At 38.2% G+C, this 26,461-nt stretch overlaps 1 protein-coding gene across 4 annotated transcripts; it reads left to right on the top strand.

Moving 5' to 3' along the window:
- The first annotated feature begins 616 nt into the window (after positions 1-616).
- Positions 617-25,252, top strand: C9orf72 (C9orf72-SMCR8 complex subunit). 4 transcript variants are annotated; one of them, XM_039543528.1, is made up of 11 exons: positions 617-750; positions 6,029-6,515; positions 10,010-10,069; positions 11,049-11,144; positions 11,843-11,907; positions 14,916-14,988; positions 19,956-20,072; positions 21,565-21,800; positions 22,356-22,413; positions 23,482-23,591; positions 23,688-25,252. In XM_039543528.1, exons 2-11 carry the CDS (start codon positions 6,072-6,074, stop codon positions 23,872-23,874), a joined length of 1,446 nt encoding a protein of 481 aa, XP_039399462.1. In that variant the 5' UTR covers positions 617-750; positions 6,029-6,071; the 3' UTR covers positions 23,875-25,252. The 4 variants fall into 4 exon arrangements, with proteins under 4 accessions (XP_039399462.1, XP_039399464.1, XP_039399463.1 ...); XM_039543529.1 differs by lacking the exon at positions 617-750 and adding an exon at positions 817-1,260; XM_039543527.1 differs by lacking the exon at positions 617-750 and adding an exon at positions 818-1,348.
- The last annotated feature ends 1,209 nt before the right edge of the window (positions 25,253-26,461 follow it).

The following is a 26,461-nucleotide window of genomic DNA, read 5'->3' as shown; positions in this document are numbered from 1 at the left end:
CAAGGGGCTCGTTCACCTGCACATCTACCAACAGGGGCAGCTCCAGGCACCAGCACACCAAGCGCGTGCCTGGGGCGGCAAGCCGCGGAGGGCGCTCTGCCTGTCGCCGCAAGGACAGCAGGCAGGTTGCCTTCAGCGGCATGCCTGCGGAGGGTCCGCTGGTCCTGCGGCTTTGGCGGACCTCCCACAGGCGGGCCGCCGAATCTGTGGGACCGGGGACCTCCCTCAGGCAAGCCGCCGAAGACAGCCTGCCTGTCGTGCTTGGGGCGGCAAAATACCTAGAGCCGCCCCTGTCTACCAATGTGATATGTGCCAGCAATGCACCTCTGCCATGTACCCGTTATTTTTAATGAATTATGAGCTAACTAACATGTTTTTTATGCTGGGCAGGGGTTGAAAGCTGAGGGGTTGCAAACATCAGTGCTACACAGTAACCTCCCACGACCCTGCAGCCCTCTCCGTACACGTATACTGCCACGGGGCAGCGCCAGCAGCAGCAGCACGCTCACGCGCACGGAGTGGCTTCTCTCCCGGCCTCGCGCGCCTGCGCGTGCGGGAGCGGGGGCAGGGGGGAGCCCGCGCGCCACGGCGGCCAGCGCGCGGGCGCCCGCGAGACAGACGGGCCCGCGGGCGAGGGGCGCGGAGGCGCATGCGCGAGGGGATTTGCCTGAGGCCGGCGGCGAGCGTGGCTTGTGTGTCCGTACAGTGTGGTGGTTCCGGCGCGCGGCTGAGGGGAGTGCGGCTGCGCAGGTGAGGCTGAGCGGGCGGATAACTGGGGCGAGTCCCCCTCCCCCGCAGGGGTTGAGGGGAACGTTGTGGCCGTTGCCGTCAGGGACAGCGGGCGCCTCCTAGGGGGGCGGGGCCGTGGACATTGCGCGGCTGGGGCTGCCCCCGAGGCCGGGGCCGGGGGAGGCTGTGCGAAGGAGAGTTACAGGGAGGCAGCCCGGGCCCGGTGGGCCGAGCCCTGGACTGGGGCATGGGAGACCTGGGCTCGGCCTCTAGCCTGGTGGGTGAGCGTGTGCACCTCACTTCACCCGTCCGTGCCTCAGTTTCTCCGTCTGAGAAGTAGGGGGTCGTGAGAGCGACCGCCCTTGCGAAGCGCCTTGAGCTCTAGCGACACACTAGAGGCGGGTGGTGGTGTGAGCGGGGCATGGCTCTGTTGCCCGCCTTGGTGCAGTGAGTAGCCTCCTTCTCCAGTCAAGTGTGTCTCATTGCTTTTGGGAGCGTATGTTTTCGTGCCTCTGTGGCTTTGACACTGAGGTAAGGCGGGATCTGCCTCACAGGCTGTGCAGTAACTTTCACACCCCTTCCTCCTTTCGTGCTGTGGTGCCTTTCTTCTCCTTGTTGGGTAAGCATTTGCTTGAGCTTTGCAGATTTCACTCCAGTCAGAATAACCTGTTAGAAGGGAGAGGCTGGATAACTCAGTAGCGTCTCTCCTTCAAAGAATAAATACATTGTTTTTAGTTAAATCTGAATTCTATATAATTTAAAGTTAAATTTGAAATTGACAATCTATGTTAAGGCCTCAGCTTGTTACAATCTATTGAAATTTAAATGAAATACTGCTTAATATTTTTTGTATGTGTTTGCTGCTGTAATAAAGAAAGTCAAACCACAGAGCTGACAAAAGTCACTTGCCAGTTTTTTGACAGCAGTAGCCTCTTCTGCCGGGACAGAGAGAATATTTTCTTCAGTTCATTCAACTAGTTCAGTGACTAGTTTAAGAAACCAATTGTGAGTTGAAGAAGCAAGAAAACTTGTTTTCCAGTCTATGAATAAAAATTGGGTATAAGCATGAGATCTAATAGTTCTAAAATCTTGGAGGACATGATGATCAGAAACAATCAATTCAGTTCACCAATGGCAGCTAATAATTCCTTTGTTTAATAAATGTTAGTTTTAAATGCAAAATATGTTTTGATAAACTTTTTTCTTATGAATCAGCATTTAAAAAAATTTGTTTGAATTTCCATTAGAGAATTTCATCAAGTAAAAAATGTCATACACCATTTTCTAACAAAATAATATATAAAAGAATATGAATAAATGTAAGTTATGTTAAATAACTTAAAATGTGTATAAATACAGCGTATCCTGGTTAACATTAAGAAGCACCAAGTTTAGTGCAAAGGCTTAGTTTTTAATCAACATAGCTTAATAGTTACCAGCCTGTGAGAATAAATAGTTATTTTCCTAAAGAAAGAATTTACAAGCACAAAAATGAATTAAAATTGATTATTTAAATAATGATTAAAATTGGTGATTTAAATTGCTTTTATTTAAGTCAGTACACTCTTTTAGAAAATGAAGAGATTGAGGCTATGAGAAAAGAGAGGAGATTTTTGGGGGAAAACTAGAGGGAGAGCTTGAAAGGGAAAGTGCATACAACACAGGAAAAGGGAGTGGAATGGAGAGATGAAATTACTGTTGCAGAATAAATGAAAATAGACAGTGGAATACAAAGAGGAAGAGACTCTCAGGCCTTGGCTACACTTGCAAATTTGCAGCGCTGCAGCAGGGTGTGAAAACACACCCTCCCCAGCGCTGCAAATTGCGGCTCCCAGCGCTGTACGTTATTCCCCACAGGGAGGTGGAGTACAGACAGCGCTGGGAGAGCTCTCTTAGCACTTCACTTAGCACTACACTTAGCACTGCACTACACTTAGCACTACACTTAGCACTTCAAAGCGCTGCCGCGGCAGCGCTTTGAAATGCAAGTGTAGCCAAAGCTTCAGATATAGATAGAGGCCTGGTCTACACTAGAAAATTAAATTGGCTTAACTGTGTCAATCAGGGTGTGGATTTGTCACATGCCCTCTTAGGCGTAGGTAGTATACACTCAATTACTCCTGGGGGAATTCTGCACCACTGCGCATCCACAGAATTTATGTTCTACCGCAGATTACTTTGCTTCCCTGCAGAAAAATGACTTTCTGACAGGGAAGCCACAAGAGCAGTCATGTGACCCTCTCCAGCAGTATGTTTCGGAGGCCCAAGGCAGCCGGCAAAGAGGTAAATCACTGTGGAGCAAGAGGAGGGATGGGGGATGACCCGACTGGTGGCTCCTACTCTGCACCGGGCTCAGCTGCTAAGGCTGGGGAGGACAGAACTTCCTCTTCCCTTGCATAGCATCTGGGGCCGGGTCAGATCCACCCCCAGATTTTTCCCTCCAGCTGAAGGAAGCTCTGCAAACTCACCCCCTGCTCCGCCCCCACTTCCTGCACCCATTGCGCCTCAGCTCTAGGGGGATGGATCCCCCCTGTTCAGGTAGCTGCTCCCCCATTCATCCAACTCCCGTGTATCCAGCCCCCTTCATACGCAGACCCTTCTGCCAAGCATCACCCCTCCCCCTGCATTCAGAAACCCCACCCATGAGTCTCACTCCCCCTGTACCTGAACCACCTAGACAAGCCACCCAGATTCCCCCACCCCACTGAGTCCCAACCAGCTGCATCTGGACACCCCTGCAGAGTCCCATTACTGTTGTATCCAGGACCCCCCCAGCAAGCCCCCTGTGCATTCAGATCTCCCCCTGCACCTGGATCCCACACTGAGCTGCCCGCATCCAGATTGCCCTACGCAAAACCCTCTCAACTCACACCTCGATCCCTCCACACTTGGATCCTGCCTTGTTGAGCCTCCCTGTCCCCACCTGGTGCACCTGGCACAGAGGGGCAGGGCCCTGGGGTGTTTCTGGGGCAGGCCCAGTCCTTGCGCTGTGACAGGGTTGGGTGCAGCCTCACTGCTGAGTCTGACCCATGGGGAGCTTCACAGTGATCTCCCATCTCTGTGCAGCCAGTGGTCTGTGCTCCCTAGTGCCATGCTAGAGTTTCCAAATTTGTTTAATAAATAAAATTTGCACAATTTTTAATTTTTTGGTGCAGAATGCCCTCAGGAGTAACTGAAGGACTACAGTGGTGCAGCTGCAGCAGTGCTGCTGTAGCATTTCAGGTGTAGACAAAAATAGGCTAGGGAGAAGAGACAAACACTTGGGATAAGTTCAGTTTTTGTTTAATATACCACTTAGTGCAAAAATATTACAACTAGAGCTGGTCAAAAACCTTTTTTTGAGAAAAGGTATCTTTTTTCAGCCAGGTGTAATGATAATAAGCCACTCAAGTGTTATGTTTTAAATAAAATGAATCTGATTGTAGATGGTAGGATGAAGGAGAAAAACTTTCTGAAATTTGCATAAGTCACTAAAACCAGAAAGCACTAGAGCTGTTTGAAAGAGTCAGTAGTCAGCACCTGGATAACTCAGGGTCTTGTGCTTTAAGAATGAAAAAATGTCAATAGTAATTTAATAAGTGCCTAGGGTTGGTACTGTCAAATTCCATTAGTACTGCTAATATCCTGCTATCTTGAGTTCTTCTCCATTGTGACGGGTTTCAGAGTGGTAGCAGTGTTAGTCTGTATCAGCAAAAACAGTGAGGAGTCCTTGTGGCACCTTAGAGACTAACAGATTTGTGTGGGCATAAGCTTTTAGCCCACGAAAGCTTATGCCCAGGTAAATTTGTTAGTCTCTAAGGTGCCACAGGGACTCCTTGTTGTTTCTTCATTGTGAGGGATTTTTTTCTGACTCACCATTTTTTTTTTAATATGTTGATCCTCATTGTGTTGAACTCTGCAAGTCCAACATATCTGTGAAGTAAACCCTGATTTACCTGCTTCAGACATGTTTTGAAGCTTGTTTGATTAGTTTATAAAACATCTGTTTCCCCTCAATCCCAATTCAAGTTCTGTGGCAAGCAACCTTAAATGTCAGAGTCTTTAGTTTTCTCTTTGGAATATGCTAGTGTCTTTCCTGCAGGCTGTATGCGGAATGTTGCAGTTTAATATATGCTTTATCTGTTGCACACCCCAAATGTATATGTAGTCTGACTATGAACAAGTCTGTATTTCCTAAAATTATTTACATTTTGAGGCATGTACAGTTTGACACTTTTGGGGGTGAGGCAATAGTGTCAAACTGTGCTTATGCCCAAACAAATCTAAGAAGTGCATCTGTCATTACGCTATGTATTCTGTTTTAAGAAATTGAACTTGGTAAATGAATGTTTTTCTTCTTTTAAGCTCCAGTCATGCTCTGAAAACTGCAAGGACTCATAGATCTGCCTGCATGGTTCTCAGTGCAGGACTGGAAAATACTTAAGCAAATGTGCTATTTTTTAAGTGTATAAGCACTTATAATATTTTTTGCAGAGACGAATAAAACAATCTGACTTTTGTGGAAGAAATTTCTTTAGCTGTACATTATAAACAGCAGTAGCAATTGATGCTTATGTGCAGAAATTGCAGGATGTAGATAACTATAACTGATTCAAGAGAGATCCTTTAGCGGTTGAGTGTTAGGTCCTTTCTGAGCAGAAACCTTTCTTACTCATATGGGGAAGATATGGCTCTTCACTAAATCAATAGTGATTTTAACTTCATTATTCTTTTGTTTGTGCGTGGGGCAGAGAGACAACATATGCCAAGATTATACCACGTCTGTCCGTTAATAATAGTATGTGGTATCTGTATTTATTAAATAGCATTTATAAATTGTCTGTTATCATGGTATCTAGATATCATTTACAAATAAAATGGTCAAGATTTACAGCTTTTTAATTAGAAATAAACACTGTAAATTAAGTGTCTGGCACATAAACTTGATTTGTGAGTTTCATGAAAATATTCAAGGTATATGTAATTTCTCAAAAATTAGCTGTAGCTTCATATGTGATGTATACTAATTGGTTTTAGTGTATTCATATAGGGAATTGAAAGAGCCTTAATCAACAATTAGGTCTTTAAATTCAAACACAGGATATATTTTATTATCCCACTGGTATGTAACAAATCTGTTACATAAGTCAAACTATACTTAAGTCAAAAGTGTGCTTGTAGACTTCATCCATACACAGAGATTAGAATAGATGCGTAAGGTAGAAATCAAAACTTGTCTGTCATCTGTTTAGTGAAGAAGAAAAGGGGCAAACAAATAACCAGTGCTAATCTCTTTCCTCTTTTAAAACTTTTTTTCTAGGTGATGGAAAAAATCTCTATGATGTGACAGTTAAGAAGCAGTCATGTCAGCTCTTTGTCCACCTCCTTCTCCTGCTGTTGCCAAGACAGAGATCTCCTTGAATGGGGACTCACCATTACTAGCTGCTACTTTTGCCTACTGGGACAATATTCTTGGACCTAGAGTCAGACACATCTGGGCCCCAAAGACAGAACAGATGCTTCTCAGTGATGGAGAAATAACTTTTCTTGCAAATCACACATTGAATGGGGAAATACTTAGGAATGCAGAGAGTGGAGCAATAGATGTGAAGTTTTTTGTCTTGGCAGAAAAAGGAGTAATTATTGTGTCATTAATCTTTGATGGAAACTGGAATGGGGACAGAAGTACATATGGACTATCAATTATACTTCCACAAAGTGAACTTGGCTTCTATCTTCCTCTTCACAGAGTGTGTGTTGATAGGTTAACGCATATTATAAGGAAAGGAAGAATATGGATGCATAAGGTAGGTTTGTTCTTCATTGCAACCAAATGTTAAAAACCTGATAAGACCTTTAATCAACACAGAGAACTTGCATTGTATAGAAAATAGGTATATGCTTTGTAAAGGCAACTATCTCCCTGAGTCACATTACATAACAATCCAAGAAACAAACTCGCTTAGATCTATAAATAAAATCTCTACCTCAATACAACTGCTGGAGTTGTATGTTAAAAGTTGATCCTAATGCTACCAAATTCAGGGCCTGCTCCTGAGTGCATGCAGCTCCTATCAGGGCTGGTAACGACTTGCCTGAAATCCCCTACAGTTCTATTCAGTTAATGCTAGCCTTCTATGGAAACATTTTTTACCTCCCCGTGCTTATGATAAAAATGGTGTTGTTTTTATTTTTATAAAATAAAACACTGTGGGCACAAAAAACCCTGTGTAATTTCCTTATGCTGCACTGAAGCTCCAGCTAAGAGAATGTATATGAGCCTTTAAAGGTACTTGGATCTATACGTCCTCAACACCTTTTGGAAAGATGCTATTAGTGTGTTTGATTCCAAAACACGAAAAGCTGAGTAAGCTGAATCAATAGACAGAGTATTAACATCCTGCACATAGGGTTTTTGAGACATATTGATGACTAACGTAAGTACTTAAAATGACAAGAAAATATGAACTTTTAGAATAAAACAGGAACATTGCATAAAACTAACAGAACTAAGGGAAATGAAAAAAAAACACTTTCATAACAAAAATCAAGGATTCAAGACACAAGTTCCCACTTAGTACAAGTACAGTTCATTTGGAATCCCAAAGGCAATTTTATTAATCAAATTGTGTGCAAGGATTACATAACTCAGTTCCGGTCTTGCTGTAAAAGCTTATTTGCAGACTGAATATGCTTTAGGAAAAAAAAAAAGGAAAAGCTGCTTTATCTTCATACAGTAAAAGTTGTTTCAGTATAATTTTGTTGTGCAAGAGAATCCCAGTGCTTCATAGCTAATAAGTGTCTTATAATTTTGCTTGAAAAAGTGGTAAATTTTGACATTGTTTTAAAGTGTCTGATGGGGGGGAAATTCTAGTTTTATCTTTTGTACTAGGACCTAGACAATTAAAAAAAAACTTTTATAAAAGAGCACCTCTTAAAAGTTATTTGATTCTATTTTTGAGGTAGGAGACTCAAGTAATTTATCTCCTAATTCCCATTTTGTCCGAGTACTCATTGATTCCATAGGATAGCCTGTGGAAACTTGTCTTCCAGCATGTCTAGTCTTGATATTTTTGTCATACTGTACAAAGGAAGAATAGGTATTTAAACTCTCATTTTCTCTAGATGAGGGCAATGTCAAATATTTCATGCCCAGTCCTATCTCCTAAAACTCAAATATGTTGTTTAGCAGTTAATTCTGTAACAACCATAGGTTAGTTATATTTATCATGGTCTTGTGCTTGTGGACAGATCTTTAATTCGTTTTGTGGTGTTCTACGCTTTGACCTTTTTGAGGCAAAATGATCAAACTCAACATGATGCTTCATTTTTGGAAGCAGTCATATATTTGTTTCCTGATGTACAGATTTAAAGATTTTCATGATGAAATCATGGAGTTGTAGCTGCACTGGAACTTGCAGAAAATGTTCTGTCAACCCCAGAAAACTAGTTGTGAGATCTTTGACTTTATTTATTTATTTTCTCACCAGCTGTTCTTGGAACAGACAGACTCAGTGGCAGAGTGCCAAGCTCTGAAAGAAAGTTATTTATCTGTGTTTTCTTTTGTGCAGTTATGAACCCTTCTACATACGTTATCTGTATCCCAGCTCAATCCTTGCCCGCAATAGAGACACCCCAGTGATAGATGCTCTAAAAATGTAGATTACAAATATAGCATTGTATACATTTTAGATACCAGTGTCTGACAGTTTCTGGGCATAATAATATAAATTTTAAATATTAATTATTAAAATGGGAAAATGTGTAATACTGTGTCTCTTGGAACAAAGGTAGATTTCTGCATCAGTTATCAATTAACCCAACAAGCCAGGTTAAAATGGAAAACAAATGTTTTGAAGTCTTGCCTTAATTGATGCCACCAGTGTGCGTAGGTATTCCTACCGGATACCTTGTCTTCCAGGTTTTCAAGAGTTTTGTCATAGGATGGTCAGCAGTTCCAACCAGAGTGTATTAGGAGAGAGAAACTCGCTACGAATTTGAAATAGCATCCTGCATTGACATATCCACTTAGATTCAGATGTATGCAGAGCAACGTTTAGAATGCTGGACATAGACAGACAAGCAACTGTTTAGAAGTCATTCCAAATAGGTCTAGAATCTTGTTTAGCTTTGTAAGAGCTAGATATTTGAAGTTTTATGTGTTTGTCCAATAATTCCTAGCAGCTGTATTTCAAAAGAGAAAAGGGATTCTAGTAATTTGTTCAGTTTCAACTACATGAAGACTGAAATTTTTTTTAAAACCAAGAATCTTGTTTGTCAAGGAAGTTATTTCTCATTGAAGCCTAAGTCAAGGAGGGGAAGTGCCTTTAAGGGATCTATATAGCACCAATGTTGTTTTTCACAGGCATTTGTTTCGGATTCATTTAGGTTTTATCATTGGCAGGAGGAAATCTACTCTAACTTGTTTCTTTCCTCATCTATTCTGAGGAGGTATATAAGCTTTCTGTTCTGCAGTTGATCAGCCTTGAGTATCTCAGTCACAGGAGATTAATGAGTAAACCTGCAAAAGATGTGGCAACACTTCAGCTTCTATAAGAAGACATCTCTGGAGCATGCAGAATATTCATTGCCTATAATGTTGTTCTGACTGTGCCATTCATTAGGGCCAAGTTTTCATAGCATATTATGCTGAATTGTTGTAAATGATTACATTCATCATCATATTCACTACTGAGGTTCTGATGACTTGATGCTACCAGAGTTCTCACTGAATTTTTAGTGTGTCCTCTTGTGTATCCTGTGGTGAAGTAGCTTGACGTTTCCATGGATGTCTGCAATATTTAGTTCTAGAACAGTTAATGTATTAAAGATCTGCCAGTATCTCAAGATATGGAACAAAACCCAAAAGCAAATAAGTTTCCTCTTCTTGAAGATTGTATTTTTCCCTTGTTTTGTTAACTGGAACAACTTTACTCCTTTGCGGTGAAAAAAATAAGTAAAAATCAGCATAGCTGAATTCAGCATCTTTATTTTCCCTGAGACAGATCCATCCATTTTCGTGATCAGAGAGTGAAGGATATTTTTGTTTTATTTCAGCTTCCCCTCCCCGCCCCCGCAAGTTAGAGGTTTATGGGGAGGACGGGTGATGGGGAGTGGAGGGGTAGTATTTGCCACAAAATAACTCTATAAAGGAAAATGCCTTGAACATCAAAATGTGAATCAAAGAAGTGTGACTCTACAGGGAAGAAAATTTACCAGTTGACTGATGGGTGCATAATTGTATAGCCAAATACTGGAGCTTTTATAACTTGTGTGAAAATTAACTGCTTCTCTTTCTCAGGAGAGGCAAGAACATTTCCAGAAGATTGTCTTGGAAAGCACGGAGAGAATGGAGGATCAGGTAAGAGTAACTGACTGACTGCATATGGCATACCATCAGAAAGCTATTACTGGAACTGTGGAAGTCGGTACTGCTGTTTATTTTTGGGATCCAGGAAGATATTTTTGGACTAGCAGAGTGAGCTGCCATGCACAGGAGGCAGTCTTTGTGAAGATAAGATGGTGGAAGCTCTGACCAAATTGAAGGAAATTATATCCCATCGCTTTATGGGTAAAGTGGAAATCTGTGAAGAATATTACCTTTCAGAAATGGGGAGGCCACTTACTTGAACATGATGTTCTCCAAAGGTAGCAGCTTCCTTATATTTATACTCTTCTACCCTTGTTTTCTCATGGGTAGGTTTTTGCTAGGTCATTAGTCAGCTGGATCAGAGTACTGATGCTTGGTAACTGTTATCTTGTAACTGTCCAAGAGAGAAGTCATTATAGATTTCATGGCTGAGATTACAAAGAAAATTTGGTTTCTGAAGCAATACTTGTGAAAGCACAACCTGAGAGCTTGTTGCAAAGTATAAGATCAGAGAAATTATCATTTGATTCCGATGCTAATCTAGCTAATGAGCCTATATCTGTCTCCTTGTCTCTTAAAACATGTACTTTTTGAAATACAATACTGATAATTATATCTAATACACTATGATACAGTCACCTACCTCTAGATCTACCCTGTCCAAGTCAAGCCAAATTGATTGGGTATTTAGAATAAAAGCCTTGAAACTAATTATAAACATTCTTGTTACTGGGTCAGCTGCTTGTTTCCAGTTGGCTATTTTTGATGAGCAAAACTGAAAAACATATGTATATATGAAAAACATATGTATCAGTTTCCTGCTCCCTTCTAGTCTTGTGGTCTTGCCACCTTCCCCACCAAAAAATAAAAAAGCTAAAATTATGTCTTTAGTGTTAAAAATTTCTGTTACTAGTAGCTTTCTATACTGCATGCTATGCTTTTATTTCACAACATGTTGTTTATTGCACAGGGCCAAAGCATCATTCCCATGCTGACAGGAGAAGTTATTCCTGTAATGGAACTTCTTTCATCTATGAAATCACACAGTGTTCCAGAAGAAATAAATGTAAGTCCTTATGTTTGCTGCATTTTGAAAAGGAAGCAACTATGCCACTCTTATTAATGCTGCCTTTGGTAATATAAATCATTGATACCATAAGTCATTATGCTCTTCAACTGTTTGGCACAGGAAACTCTCCTAAACGGTATTTTTGCTAATAGCAATTTCTCATAAATATCTGAGTAGTAGCAATAATTTTTGATCAACACTTAGCAAAATTGGCTGTCAACTGTATTATGCTTTTTAAAAAGGGAAAGGAAAGGATGTCATCAAATAAAATTAATATTAGGGGAAAGAGTTGTAATGGTGAGATCTATTAGAATGTGGAATAATCCTTCCCTGGACAGGAGAGGAAACACCATTACTTGGGCCAGTTTAAAATATTTTGATTGAAGCACTAAAAATATACTGTTGGGAACGATATCAGTGGTGGTTCAGCTGGGGAGAAATGGATTAGACGATATAATTACTCTTTTCTGTCTCTCAATATCTGTTGACCTTCAGAGGTTAATGGCTTAAAACAGGAAGAGCTGTATTTTTGTGAGTCTTAAACATGCTTGATTCCTCACAATTGTGAAACTGAGATTGTCTAGAATTCACTTAAGCTATCACCACATATCATTAAAAATCCAAAATAAAATGTTTTTAATGTGGCTTGTTATACCACGTCATCTAACCCTTCTTTCTGTTCCTTTGCACTCCAGATAAGTGACACAGTGTTAAATGATGATGACATTGGGGACAGTTGCCATGAAGGTTTTCTCCTCAGGTACGGTCTTGTTCTGTTTTATGCTATTATGAAACCACTTTAAAAGTAAATGATGCCAGTCTCTCTTAATTGGTTGTTTTTAGGCTTAGAAGGATTAGATTTATATTGGTAAATGTTGATTTCTCCAGATATGCACAAAGCAACAAAAAAAATCTGTCCATCAATGTCTATCTGTAAATTTTGATTATCAAGTAAGAAAAATGCTGCTTAAGAGCTTGCAAGCATTTGATTTCATATTTGCTTTGTATATTTTGACATGAAATGTTGACAATTTGTGTTTTACCAGTAACAAAGCTTTTAACTTTTTGAATCTCAGTATCGTTTGTCATTAAATAATTGTTGTCTGAAACCCCTCTCCCTATAATTTCCCACCAATGTGAAAATTTAAATAGAAAAAATAGTTAAAAATAAACATCAGTATATGTCAAAATAATTTTTTAAAAATCCAATTCTGCAAAGTCTAGTTGTATTGGTGGTTAAGGGTTAATTTGGGGTAAGGAGACGTTAGCGCTCGTATCGCTTCTTTATATGTCTGCCTAAGCAATATCATTAAGATTGTTTCCTTTTTAAATGAATGGTCGTGGATTGATGGCTCTTAAAATTTGCATGCTGATCTCTATCAACCCATTTTGGCATGAGTATAGGACAACTGCTCATTATCACTGGAACGACATGCTTAGATAAAGCATTAATTGATAAGGGTTATATTACTTTGAAAATGGCGTAGGAGCCTGGAAACTGTTAAAAGTATAAAGCGGGGGACATAGACAAAGGGTTTTGAGTTTCTTAACACAATAAGTCAGGTAGTGGTTATATCATAGGAAGTTTAGGAAAAGTCATGGGTTAAAGTCACAGATAAAGAATGACAAATCCATAAATGTCATGCACATTCTTCTGTACTCAGAACGTTTAATTCTTCCATTTTCTTTAACATAAAAATAGTTAACCATTAGTAAATCAGTACACAAATGTCTCTTGTGTTAGGAAATCACATAACACACTCCCATCTTTAATGGGGGCGTTTATTGATCTTCTATCAGAGGGGTAGCTGTTAGTCTGGATCTGTAAAAGCAGCAAAGAGTCCTGTGGCACCTTATAGACTAACAGATGTATTGGAGCATGAGCTTTCGTTGGTGAATACCCACTTCGTCAGATGCACCAACGAAAGCTCATGCTCCAATACATCTGTTAGTCTATAAGGTGCCACAGGACTCTTTGCTGCTTTTATTGATCTTCTGTCATTCCTCAAAACGTCTCTGTGTATTGCCTGGTGAATTTAGATAGTCCGTAGCTCATAGAACTGTCACTGTGTTGTACAGCACCTAACACTCAGTACTACACAAATAAAATATTGACTGTGTTCATAATACCTAGCAGTTTCATAGCATTTAGTGTTCATAAAGCACTTTATTGCAAGGATTTATTTAGGTTTTCAATCTTAAGGCAAGTTAGCTTTTAGAAAAATATAAGAATGGCCATATTGGGTCAGACAAAGGTCCATCTAGCCCAGTGTCTCGTCTTCCGATAGTGGCCAATGCCAGGTGCCTCAGAGGGAATGAACATAACAGATTATCACCAAGTGATCCCTCCCCCGTCACCCATTCCCAGCTTCTGTTAAACAGAGGCTTGGGACATCATCCCTGCCCATCCTGGCTAATAGCCATTGATAGACCCATCCTCCATTAATTTCTCTCTCTTTTTTTTTTTTTTTAACCCTGTTATAGTCTTGGCCTTCACAACATCCTATGGCAAAGAGTTCCACAGGTTGACTGTGCGTTGCATGAAGAAATACTTCCTTTTGTTTGTTTTAAACCTGCTGCCTATTAATTTCATTTGGTGACCCCCTAGTTCTTGTGTTATGAGGAGTAAATAACACTTCCTTATTTACTTTCTCCACACCAGTCATGATTTTACAGAGCACAATTTCACATTGAGTGCATATCACTACATGGTTTATTGTAGGTGAATTGATTTCCACCAAGACACATCAAGAGAAATTGATCCTGTAATAATGCATCATTCTATTAGTATGGCTCCGGTACAACAAATAACAGTACCTCACTCTTTTTTTTTTTATTAAGATATAGGTACAGAGAATAGCACTTGTTCACTGTATATTCTCATTACTGAATAGCTGCATTGTAACTGATTCAGTAAACCAAATGGTGTATGCACCAGAGCTACACATTGCAAATAGCCTGTTCCGCTGAGCATCTTGTGCTGCACTACTCAGTTATGCCCTTAAGAAATAGGGGAGCTTCCTGGCTTTTGCCAGATTAAAATTTTAAACTTCTTATGTCTTCAGTATATATTTTGATTTTTTTTGTTCATTGAATAAAAATTGGACTTGACAAAGTGACTATAATAATTCTGACCGTGTAAGTTAAGCAGTCATGCATCCTTGTGGAATTCCAAAATGCAACTGCAGAAGTATATTCATACATACAAAGAACTCTTCAGTGTTGTGTACTACCTTAGATCCTGAAGTGGTGTTGGTTTTTTTGTTGTTGTTGGTTTTTTGTACTGAGATATGTGGTAACAGATGCTTGTGGGATCAAAGCCGTGATGTGTTTAGTAATTGAAAGAAGCAAGACTCAGAACCTGTCATGCCTATATTCTTTACCAAAGAAAGCTGTTTAATCACAGAATAATTCAAGTTCCCTTAATTTGAAGGTATAGTTTTACTTTTGCTTATCTAAATACATTACCTTATACTCTTCGACACTAAACCCATAATTGAGTTAGCCTTCCAGTAACTTAATTCAGTTCAGCCAGGATGGCTTCATAGAAATATTTAAAAAATCAGATTGCTATTACTTAAATGAATCGTACTAAAATCTAGACGTTATGAAAATCCAAAAGTTTAGTAATGTAACTAAAAAAAAGTCTGTTAGAAGCCTGCTTCTTTTTGTTTTTGTTTTTCATTTCTGCATACAGAATTATGTTGAAGCACTTGTTTTGGAGTAGTCTGTTGTATTTATTAAGCTGAATTTCATTTTAATTTGCAGTGCCATCAGTTCACACCTGCAGACTTGTGGTTGCTCTGTGGTTGTAGGTAGCAGTGCAGAGAAAGTTAATAAGGTAAATGCATTTTATAATTCTTAAAATTGGATTCTGATTATTGTATTTGGACTGTCAGCAGATTATCTGCAGTAATGTAAAAGTGGCAATTAATGAGAAGTAAAATATTATTCAGTTACATTTTATATTTCCCTGAAATATATTTGATGTGGAGGGAGCAGCACTGTATTACTACTGAGCTTTTTTATTTGTATGATTGGTTGGCAATTGAGTATGAAAAATAATTTATCATTTGTATTCTGACAATTCTTAACAACTAATTTATTTTATTGTGTATATGAAAATATGGAAAATGAGGCTATAGTTTTAGGATTAGATTTTTTTTTTATTAGCCATATGCATAAACTGTTGGCATCTGGATTAACATTTAGCTCTTCAGCTATTGCAATGGATTTTATCTAAATAAATGAATCTATGCATAATTTTATCATATTGAATACCTGACTGCAGAGTAAAACTTGCTGTAATTTTGGATCATAAATTGCCTTTACACAATATCTAATGAGCACCAAACTATTTTGAGTCACTCATGCATATGTAATATGCAAATTTTCTAGGTCTCCACCCTCAGTTCTTTGATTTCTCCTTGCACTTCTGTTTTGTACTGTAGTTTCCCCATGATCCTCATAGCCTTAATCATAAATAAATGACATATTTTAAATAATTTAATGTAAAAAATAAAACAGGACTAACTGAATTCTGTTAGTGACTTGGTCAGTAAACTCAGTTAGGTTCTGAGTTTCAGTGGAAACACGAAGGATCCAAAGTGCAGGTGCAAAGATGCCCATTGGTAGATTGGCATGTTTGCTGTCTGGAGTGTCTATGGAACTAACTTATCAAAAGGATGCATGCTTTATGCTACCTACACCTCCATGATCAGAAAGTATAGGAAGCATTGGCTGAATGCCTTAATGGAAGAGGACTAAGGCGGAAGGTCAGGAATATCAAGATAATGCTCTTTATGCTTTCTCTCTGAAGACAGCCGTCTCAGTGGTGCTACCATTAATCAGAAGAATAACTGGTTGCAGACTCCTATGGCAAACTGCCTTCTCCCCAGACCTACCACTTTTTGAAAAAAAGACAGGTGCAAAGGAACGGAGGGAGGGTTGGGGCAGTACCACCTCATGTAGCCGGGGAAGGGGCTACAGCCATGAGGCGCCAATACCACCTCTCTCTAAGTACTGCTAGGCACATTTATCCAGTTCTGGTGGGCTGAGCATATGCGCACCTAAATGGAATACATGTCTGCACCACATCTAGAAGAACCATAGTTACAGTAAGTAACTGTTTCTTCCTAAGCCTACTGACTTGTCAGGTGATTATACAGCTACAGGGTGGATAAAAATCCATGATTATTTTTTTTAATTTAAAAATCGGATTTGTTTTATTTCAGTTGGATTTTTTTTTGATAAAATGCTTTTTGAGGAAAAACCTATCTAAAGATAGTTTTAATTAAGATACATTATAATTCAAAGATATCTCATCATGGAATAGGAATTATAAATTCTGATTCTATAGTATGAGACAATATGTTCATGTAATGTTTAAGAAAGGTTTTGTAAATAAGTTCTAATAGTTCATTGATTGGGAACAATTTTATGGGGTTCACAGGCTTCTGTATAGATTATTTAGGTTAATATTTCTATCTTCCCAATGGGACTCAGTGCTCAGTCTAGAAGATATCATCAGAGATGCTTGGTTTTCCATTTCTCACACTGGATTTGTGTCTCTAGAGGTAACATGCTTGTTAACAGCAAAAACGTTATTAAATAAATAAATAATATATAGAGGTGAGAAATAACAGACCTCAACTCTATTGTCCCTCTGCAAATTTGTGTACACAGAGTCAATCCCTTACCTCTCTATAAAAGTGCAAAGTTTCAAAAAGTTCAATGAATAGAAGATTGTTGGGGGCGTAATAGATCTGGACAAGGAGAAGAAGTCTGGAGATAAATATGAGAAGTGAGGGACATATGCTTGTTTTTTTTAAATATTATATGTTTGCTGTTGAAGAGAAAAATCCAGAATACCTAACGTTGTTGTTTTAGTTAAATAAAACAATTTAAATGTCTGGTGATGTTCTCCTTCTAATACAGCATGGCAAGAAAATCCTCTAAATACTAATGATTAACCTGTTGAATTGGAGATAGTCCACCTCCCAATGACATCATAAATATCTGCTTCCATTACCTTTGGTAAATTAAATAACCAAACACCTATTCATTTTCTGATATAGCTATAAAACTAAAAACGTTTTCAAAATAAATCATTGTTTAAAAATGTAGTGTACCTTCTAAAAATGAAACCTACATCTATCTCTGAATTGTGAAGCATATGTATCAAGGTTATAACAATCAACAAGAAAGCACTTTTATGTAGAAAACCATGATTAAATCGAGTCTTCCTGAGTAGTGATTTAAATTGTGATTTAAATCAAATCCACCCTGCATATCTACATATTTAAAAGAATAATACTTTTAGAAAACCTGCTCAGCTGTGTTTGGAAAAATGAAATGGAGGAAGCCCTTTTAACTCTGAGGCTTTCTGAATGGATTTGTATGTACAAATTGGTTACAGTTATGCAGATGTGCCAGTTTTACATGTATTGAGAGTCCCTATTAGAAAGGTTAATGGCATGATGATGTGGCATTGTTGGTCCCAGGATATTAGAGAGGGAAGGGGGGTGACATACCATTTATTGGACCAACTTCTGTTGGTGAAAGAGACAAGCTTTTGAGCTACACAGAGGCGTCCGGACCTGAAAAGGAGAATTTCGTGTAGCTCGAAAGCTTGTCATGTTCACCCACAGAAGTTGATCCAATAAAAGATATTAATTTACTCACCTTGTGTTTTTATTAGAAAGGTGTCTTAAAATAGCAGGTTGATGCTGGGAGTTGAATTCATATTTTGACAAAACATTTTTCTTACATTCTTCTGGGATACATCAGATGCTTGGATCAGAAGGACTGTCCTTTGATTCCTATTTAATTAAGCCATTCTTCGGTCCACCCCCCCGTAGTGTGAATACTGCTAGTTAATCTCCTACAGTGAGAATTGCAGAGGCAACTCATGATGGAGAAAATAAAGCTATCTTTATCAGTAAATTGAATTTTCCAGATGAATTGCCTCTCTGTCCTTCCGCCAAAAGGGGGGCCTTTAATTTGCACCTTTAAATCAGAGGAGCTGAGAAGGAATGGAGAGAAGGACTTTGTAGTAACATATAGTCCTAGAACATTTTAGGTGTGGGGCATGTGTGCCATTAATGACTGCTACCTGTACGCTGCTATTAGAGCTGGGGTTGTCCTTTGTGTGTCTGTACAGCACCCAGCACAATAGGGTTTCAATCTGTATTGGTGCCTCTGGGTTTGACAGTAATGTAAATACTTACTACTACTGCTGCTGTTTGTCTCATGAAACTATGGCATGACGCTGCAGTGTGGCTCTGTAGAGGCAATATATTCAGAGAACTCCATTTATAAGTAAGAAATCCATATGCAGTCCTTTTATTTGATTATGCTTTGAATTAATGGTGTGCCTCTTATTGAGTTCCAGTTTATTTTACAAGATTGAACTTTCCTTTATTGTAAGACTTCTTTTTAGTTCTGGAAGTCAGTCTCTTAAGTGGGTGTGTGTAGTACCCACTAATATTAATATAATATGCTTACAACAAGAGGACATGGTTATAGTAAGCTTTGAGGCTGGTACAGTCATCTTATTAGTTTGTACAGTGCCTAGCACAATAGGGTCCTGCTCCATGACTGGGAGTCCTAAGCACTACTGCAATATTAAATAATAATCTATATGTACATTGTTCAGATAAAATACGTATGTATTCTAAACATGATACTTAAAATAACTAATTAGTAAAGAGCTGTAGCTCTTCTTTTTTTTTGCGCTTAATACTTAGAGCATCTCTGATCAGATTAACAATTTCCTTGTTAGGCAATGAGAAGTAGATTAAACAGAGGAAAAAATAAAATGACTGAGCTCTCAGATAAAAGCTGCTGAACAGGGCTATTCAGCAATAATTTGGGGTTGTAGAAGCAGGAGAATGTACATATATCATGAAATGTGCATCATTGTGGCAAAAGAAGTCTGAATTAGTGAAAAAATTATGGGCATCTTAATTGCATGCTGTGCATACACAGTATTTTTTTTTAAAAGAATAGAAGCTGGGGAAATGCATGTCTGAAAACAGGTTAAGAGCATATTGTGTAACAACCACAGCAGCGCTTCTAAATACTCTCTCCTTGAACTATGTTTCTGTTAATGGTGCAGCTAGACGGAGTGCTTAAAATAAACATATACTTATGCCTTCAGGAAGTCTGATTTAGTGGTTTTTATTCGTTTTTCTGAAAATGCAAAAACACCTATCACTGCATCATTAAAGCAGGCTTTTGCATTTTCTGACATAAGTATTCGCTGTCAAAGTTCCTACAGCAAGAGCATCTTTTGAGCAAGACATTTGCTGAACAACTCAAATAATTGATTTGCTACTCTATTTCATCGTGTCATTCAGCTGCTCATTATCTATTTCCACTGTATGTTCCGTGCAGCATGGACCATGCTTTTTCTCATCTTCTGAGTAAGAGCATTTAGAACACTTATTAAAGTATAAAAATTATACTGGATGTACAACATGGCCAAAGCTGATGTTGCCGTGGTAACCTAAACTTCTGTGTTTCTTGACTCTAAGCAATTAAACTATGCCACCTTAGATGTTCCATTTAATATTTGTTCTGTTATTTTCATTTAATATATAGTCTTGAGTGTGGTTTAATTTTAATACCTCAACGTTTAGATGTCAGTATGTAACTATTTGACATAATTGTAGCATTCTTTTTTCTAATGTGTGGTGAACTTCTTGGATAATCACTTATTTGAAATCTGTGCTGAATTGTGTTCTAAGATCAATACTTTCTTTACTATACATCTGCCTATTTTTTGCAAAACTTTTTGTATTGCAGGTAGTGAGGACATTGTGTCTGTTTCTTACTCCATCAGAACGGAAGTGTTCCAGACTCTGTAGAAATGAATCTTCCTTCAAATATGAATCAGGACTCTTTGTACAAGGATTGCTCAAGGTAAGGCAATTTTATTGTGACTTCTGATTTTTTTTTTCTAAATTCTTTTCTCCAGTATCCAGAAACCTACAATTTCTTAATATAATCATCTTAACTTGAAAATACCTAAATATATTGTTGTCTTAAGAAGTTTGTCCTCTTCACTTGTTGATTCCTGATGCTAATATTATAACCATGATTTCTCTCCTATATGTCTGTATTCATCTGTTGCATCTTGTCTTATACTTAGAGCGAGAGCATTGTGAGGCAGGGACTGTCCTTTTTTCTTTGATGTTTGTACAGTTCATAGCACAATGAGGTCCTAGGCTACGACTAGAGCTCCTAGGTGCTATGGTAATACAAGTAATAAATTATTACCTATATTCCATGACTTAAAGCTGTTTCTAGGGATGCACAAATTTCAAGCAAACTTTTCCTCTGTCCTGTCCGTTCCCTTTAGGAATAGTTTCTGTCATGTTCCTTCACTTTGGGAATAAATCTATAGATTTACTATTTTGGGGGGATCCTAGACCCATATAGGCAAGAGTTTAAAATTTGCATATGCTAGCTAAATCAGGCTCAGAAAAAAGAATGTTAGTCTCCAGCACTCCAGCATACTATGAAAAATAGTTTCAAAATATTTATGAAGGGCCGTAGGAGTGGATGGTGCTTCATAGGCACCTGAGGGAACCATATTTTTACATTTAATGTTTGTTGTATTTACCTAGCAGTACCAATATCGTTGGAGGGAGACAATGCCTTTTATCAAAACCAAATAAAAACTCAACCTGTTTGCCTCCTAACTAGGTAAACTAAGTAGTTCTTTGTTCTCAATAGCAAGTGTTCACTTGGGTGGAGGGTTCCTAACTTCAAATGCTGATTATGTGCACTATCTACTTACGTGTTGAGAGAATTTCTAAAGCTTTTCTACAAGGAGTGAAGATAAATGATGATCTCTTCACTGAAAATATTTTTAAGGAAAAAAACTTGTGCATGCGCAAACTTCTCAAATTCAGAAGAATAAAGTTAAATGCTGTCATGCGTCCTCCATGATAAATATTGTATAATGCTGTATGGTATTCTCTCCTGACCTCTGTTCAATTCACTTGGTAGCAGATTTGCTCACTTAAAGCTGCATTCATTGCTGTGATGTTGCTGTTGTCCTTTCCCATACAGCTTTGTAACTCACTTTAATGTCAAGCATCATGCAGCATGAGAACTGGAAGGGTGTTACCAGCAACAAGACTGTTATGAAACAATGCAGTGATGTGCACATCACTATTTTCCAACACCCCCTCCAAAAACTTTGATATTTTATGTGTATGCTGTTACTTTAAACAACCACCCTGTTTTACAACAGGGTTTAACTAGAATTATAAACACACAGACCCCTAAAATGAAATGCATTTAAACACGCTGTTTTAAACTTAAGACTGGTGCTTTAATGTTGTTTCAAATACCTGTATTTTTTTTGTAACTGGGAGACGTCTCTAACTCTTTTTTGCTGTAACAGGATGCAACTGGAAGCTTTGTGTTGCCCTTCCGTCAAGTAATGTATGCTCCATATCCTACTACACATATAGATGTGGATGTCAACACAGTGAAGCAGATGCCCCCTTGCCATGAGCATATCTATAACCAACGGCGATACATGAGGTCCGAGCTGGCAGCATTTTGGAGAGCCAATTCAGATGAAGAGATGGCTCAGGATATCACTATCCATACAGATGAAAGCTTCACTCCTGATTTGTATGTACTATCCTTACTTTCAAAATTGTACTGCTTAGGACAGCATAACAGTGTAGTTGCATTTTGTCAGACCTTTTCATATAAAATACAGTTCTGTTTTATTCAGCAAATGCTTTCCTCAATCAGGATAAACAGCCTGTGTTTTCTTCATGGGGAATGGGTTATAAGAGGTTAAAAACACTTCAGAAATAGTACCTGTTGCTCAGTATTTCATTAGCACTCCATCTCAATGAAATTACTGATAACATCCCATTCAATCTGTTATGGTTGAATAATAATAAATAAGTATGCTATATAGCTAAGTACATTTACAGCTGACATTGGCTTACCTGGTTTTTGTTAAGTGCATCTGGGCTGAAAAAGTTCGGTTTCATATTCCAAAGTAACTTTTTTAAAATAAAGTCCATATCATAATTCACTAAAACTGACTTTTTTTTTAATTTGTTTTAAATTCCGTCAGACCCTTAACTATAATGCTATTACCAGGCACCAATATAATATATTTAGTGCCTCCTTATCACATTATGTCATGCTTTCTTTGTTGTCTCTTTACAGGAATGTATTTCAGGATGTCCTGCATCGTGATACATTAGTAAAAGCCTTCCTGGAGCAGGTAACAGCTGTTCTTTCAGAATGAGCAAAAGATGAAAAACAATTCTCTACTCTCATATAACAAATATTTTAACACAAATGGATCCTTCCCTGCATTATTTGAAAGCACAACAATAGTAGTACAAGAGAGATTCCTCTAAACATGTGCAGAAATGTAATGACCTGCTGATTACAGGTTCCTATAAAATAGCTGTCATTCTATGACTATAATAATCAAAAAGTAATATAATACGGAGTATGTACAGTGCCAACATGCCATTTTTGTTGAGCTGTGGTCTTTTTCTGGAAAGTACTTTACTGGAGGGACTGTGTCCAGAAATGACTACAGTGACTTTTGGAGGCTGAAAATGTGTGTGGGGGGGGAGCTAGAATCCCAGGTGCACTCAGCCTAGAACAGTACCTTTCAGCAGGGAATTGTTACCCAACCAGGTGTAGAATTAGAAATTGGTCTCAGTTTAGAATGTCTGACTGTGTAATAGAGACAAGGTGGGACCAAAACAGCTACAACAACACTGCATATTGTTGCATCCGACGAAGTGGGTATTCACCCACGAAAGTTCATGCTCCCAAACGTCTGTTAGTCTATAAGGTGCCACAGGATTCTTTGCCGCTTTTACAGATCCAGACTAACACGGCTACCCCTCTGATACTTAACACTGCATAGGTAACTGTGTAATTCAAATAGATGGCCATTAAACACTGCAAGCTTAATTTGCAGTACTAATATAACATTGAAAATACTAGACACAGTTGTGAAGAACAAGGCACACCCCCTATTGCTGTATAATACTGCTTGAACTTGCAGCATTGTATAATCACTCAAGTCTGCTCCATTTCAAGTAATGTAAAAAAGAGCAAAAACATGATTTGTCTTAATAGAATGGCAGAACAACTTAACTTATCACATCTGTCCGAATAGAGTCTAAAATGTATCCTTTCATGATTATACATTTCCTTTAGCATAATTAGGAACTGTTACATATATGTTAGTTCAGTGTTTTAGTTTCCACATTCCTGGAATGAAACTTGAGTTGCATGTAATTTAGTTTTCTACTGTAATTTTTAACAGGTCTTTCATTTGAAACCTGGCTTGTCTCTGAGGAGTACTTTCCTTGCCCAGTTTCTGCTAGTCCTTCATAGAAAAGCCTTAACTCTTATAAAGTACATAGAGGATGATACGTAAGTAAAAAAGATAATAGAAGGGAGGGGGTGGGAATTTCTTGTTCACTGGGAAATCTTCCTGTGTTGTAACAGTTTTTCTCTTTACTCTTGCAGGCAGAAAGGAAAAAAGCCTTTTAAGTCTCTCCGTAACTTAAAAATAGACCTTGACTTAACAGCAGAGGGCGATCTTAACATAATAATGGCTTTAGCTGAGAAGATCAAACCTGGTCTACATTCCTTTATCTTTGGGAGACCCTTCTACACTAGTGTACAAGAACGTGATGTACTAATGACATTTTAAAGATCCTGTATGCTGCTGAAAGAAAGCTAGTAATGTAAACACCATTTTTCCCTTTTTGATAAGCACAGTTTTGCACTCTAATGCAGTGACTGAAAGCAAGTTACACTACAATCCAGTCGAAATGGGGAGGGAGTATTAGAGGGAAAGTCACTTCAGTTAGGGAAGCACACTTCAAAAGAGCCTTTTTTGTTGTTTACAGTGAATGTAAATATTGCAGTAGTTTTTATGATATTTTGGGTTTGTTGTGTAAACTTTGCCACAGTTCTGGCTTAAACTGATTTAAAGGGAGGCTTTTGTATTGACTCTTTTGAGAGATCATACAGCTTCCCCACCATTTCTCTTCTTTTTGTGTCCCTCCTTATCTTATCAGTATTTCCCAGTGTTGTCATAGAAAACCATACTTCTTGTCCTCTCCATTATGGAGGGCACTGCCTTTTGTGAAACAGAAACTGGAAGAACAGTTTTAACGCTTTTTTTTGTTCTGTCTTCTTTCTTATATGTGGGGCTAGTGTGAAAAACACCTTCCCTGCTCCCCATTCCAACCTCACCAGAAACTTCTTTTGCTACTTTATGTGATGCATTTAAAAGGATATTAAAAAAAACAAAACTAAAGATGAAAGAGAACTGTACAGCATTATCCTTGGGAGGCAGAGTGCTGCCTTTTAGTGGATTGTAAAGCCAAACTGATCTGAAGAATGCTGCTTTTAAAACGGGGTCATTTTTTAAGCTGTTTTGCGTGTATAAGTGCCCACCAGGATTTTCTGTCACTGACTATGTTGAACCATCATGCATTTCAGTGCTTAATGACCCAACATAATTGAGCTCTTTCGGAAAATTAGGTTTTACACTTGCATAGCCATTGCCAACCTTTCTTTTTATAATCTGCTCCTATTCTTTTTTATGAATAAAAACAAAGGCCACATTAAAATACTAGACCACCTGTGCCTTTGTTCTTTTTGGAAATAACCCCTGGAATATAGCCAAACGTCAAGATAGACACTTTCTTTTCATATTACCTTTGTCATATGTTCAGCATAACTTCATTCAGGAATCGATGTGGCTGTTAACTAATAGGAGTTAACAGTGTTGATGGAAAAACAAACTCTGGTTCAGTGAGATACTAATCTCCCTCTTCCATGCCAACACACTCACCTCTCAGTCCACTTGTTTTGCTTTGCATAGAGAGATAAAGAACAGCAGGAAGTCAGGAAACGTACTTTACCTGCTTTCACAGCATTTCTTACTTGAATAATCTGAGTTGTTGGATGTAGTTTTCAGATTCCCCAGATGCTTTTCAGGTTTTGCCAACATGCTACATGGTGTACTATGCTAAGTGATGCATCTGCATTGTGTGCTGCTGTCTGTCTTCTCTTCTTTTTCTCTCAAAAAAAAAAAAAAAAAAAAAAAAAAAAAAAAAAAAATCTACTTCTAAATGTGTTGTGTTGTGTGTGTTGTTGATATTCCATGATGAGATTCCAAACAAAGATGTATACTGGTAAATGGAATCTAAGCCAAAATTGCTTTTGCTTTTTATGGCCTTGTTATAACTTTTTTTTTATAGGATGGGTTTGCTCTGTGAACAACTCATTTTCAAACTCAGTTTCATTAGTTGAGACGTAAGACACAACACTTCAGAATAATGGATTTTTCCTCTAAAGAAAGGATACTGATCAAAAGCTAAATGTCATAATGTCCATGTGTTGAATGTGATTTTCATTTAAAAATATATTTTTTATAATAAAAATATATTTATTTTCTAAATAGGAAAAAAAAAAGTATGGTATGTCATTGTGTACTTAATACGTATGTGCAGTTACTACAGTTTCATATGAAAATAAGATTATACATGTGAATGACCATTACTTGCTGTGTGCATGCCTTATTACATGCATAATCACTCTCACAAATTAAAGTTTATCTTTTAAAAAAAAAATTCAAGTCAATCTTAAAAATAAAAACATAATACACTTTCGTAGAGTCCCTGCAAAATGTCTCATGCTGTTGGGCTTCCTTCTACCAGCGTCTCATCAGGAAAACTGTTGTTAGAATTATGCTGACTTAACCCAATGATACAGAGATCATTTTAATGTGTCACCAATTTATCTTCATATATTTTTAATCAGTTTGCCTATTAAAAATGGCATAATTCATAAACTATCTGTATTGCTTGGCTTCTCAGATGGCATTAAGAACTAAAAGTAGATGACATTACATTTCTGAAATGGAAGTAAGTTGCTAAAGTTCAATTGACTTTAGACGCAGTGCTGGAATTAATTATTGTAGCGTGATAAAGCTTTGAAAACTTAATACTGACACTACTAACAGCAAAGCTCTGTTTACTGAAAACATTTTTGTGCATTTTCACTTTGAAACAGCTAACTGCTGGAACTCATTCAAATGCTAGTTTTGTTGACTATTGTCATGGATGCAGACTGTACAGTGAATAAATTATTAATGCATTTGCATGCTGTGCTGTCAAATTTATTATGTGGTATAAGGGAGGCCTTTTAGTAAACTGCGTGTGGATTTTATTTGTCCTTCTGGAGCTTCTGCTGAAGAACTATACTTCTGTGTTCAAGATGGAGTG

Source organism: Mauremys reevesii, linkage group 6 (genome assembly GCF_016161935.1).
Source record: "Mauremys reevesii isolate NIE-2019 linkage group 6, ASM1616193v1, whole genome shotgun sequence".
In the NCBI taxonomy this organism is placed as follows: Eukaryota; Metazoa; Chordata; order Testudines; family Geoemydidae; genus Mauremys; species Mauremys reevesii.
The sequence above is the reverse complement of the archived record's forward strand: the minus strand, read 5'-3'. Positions and strand labels throughout refer to the sequence as shown.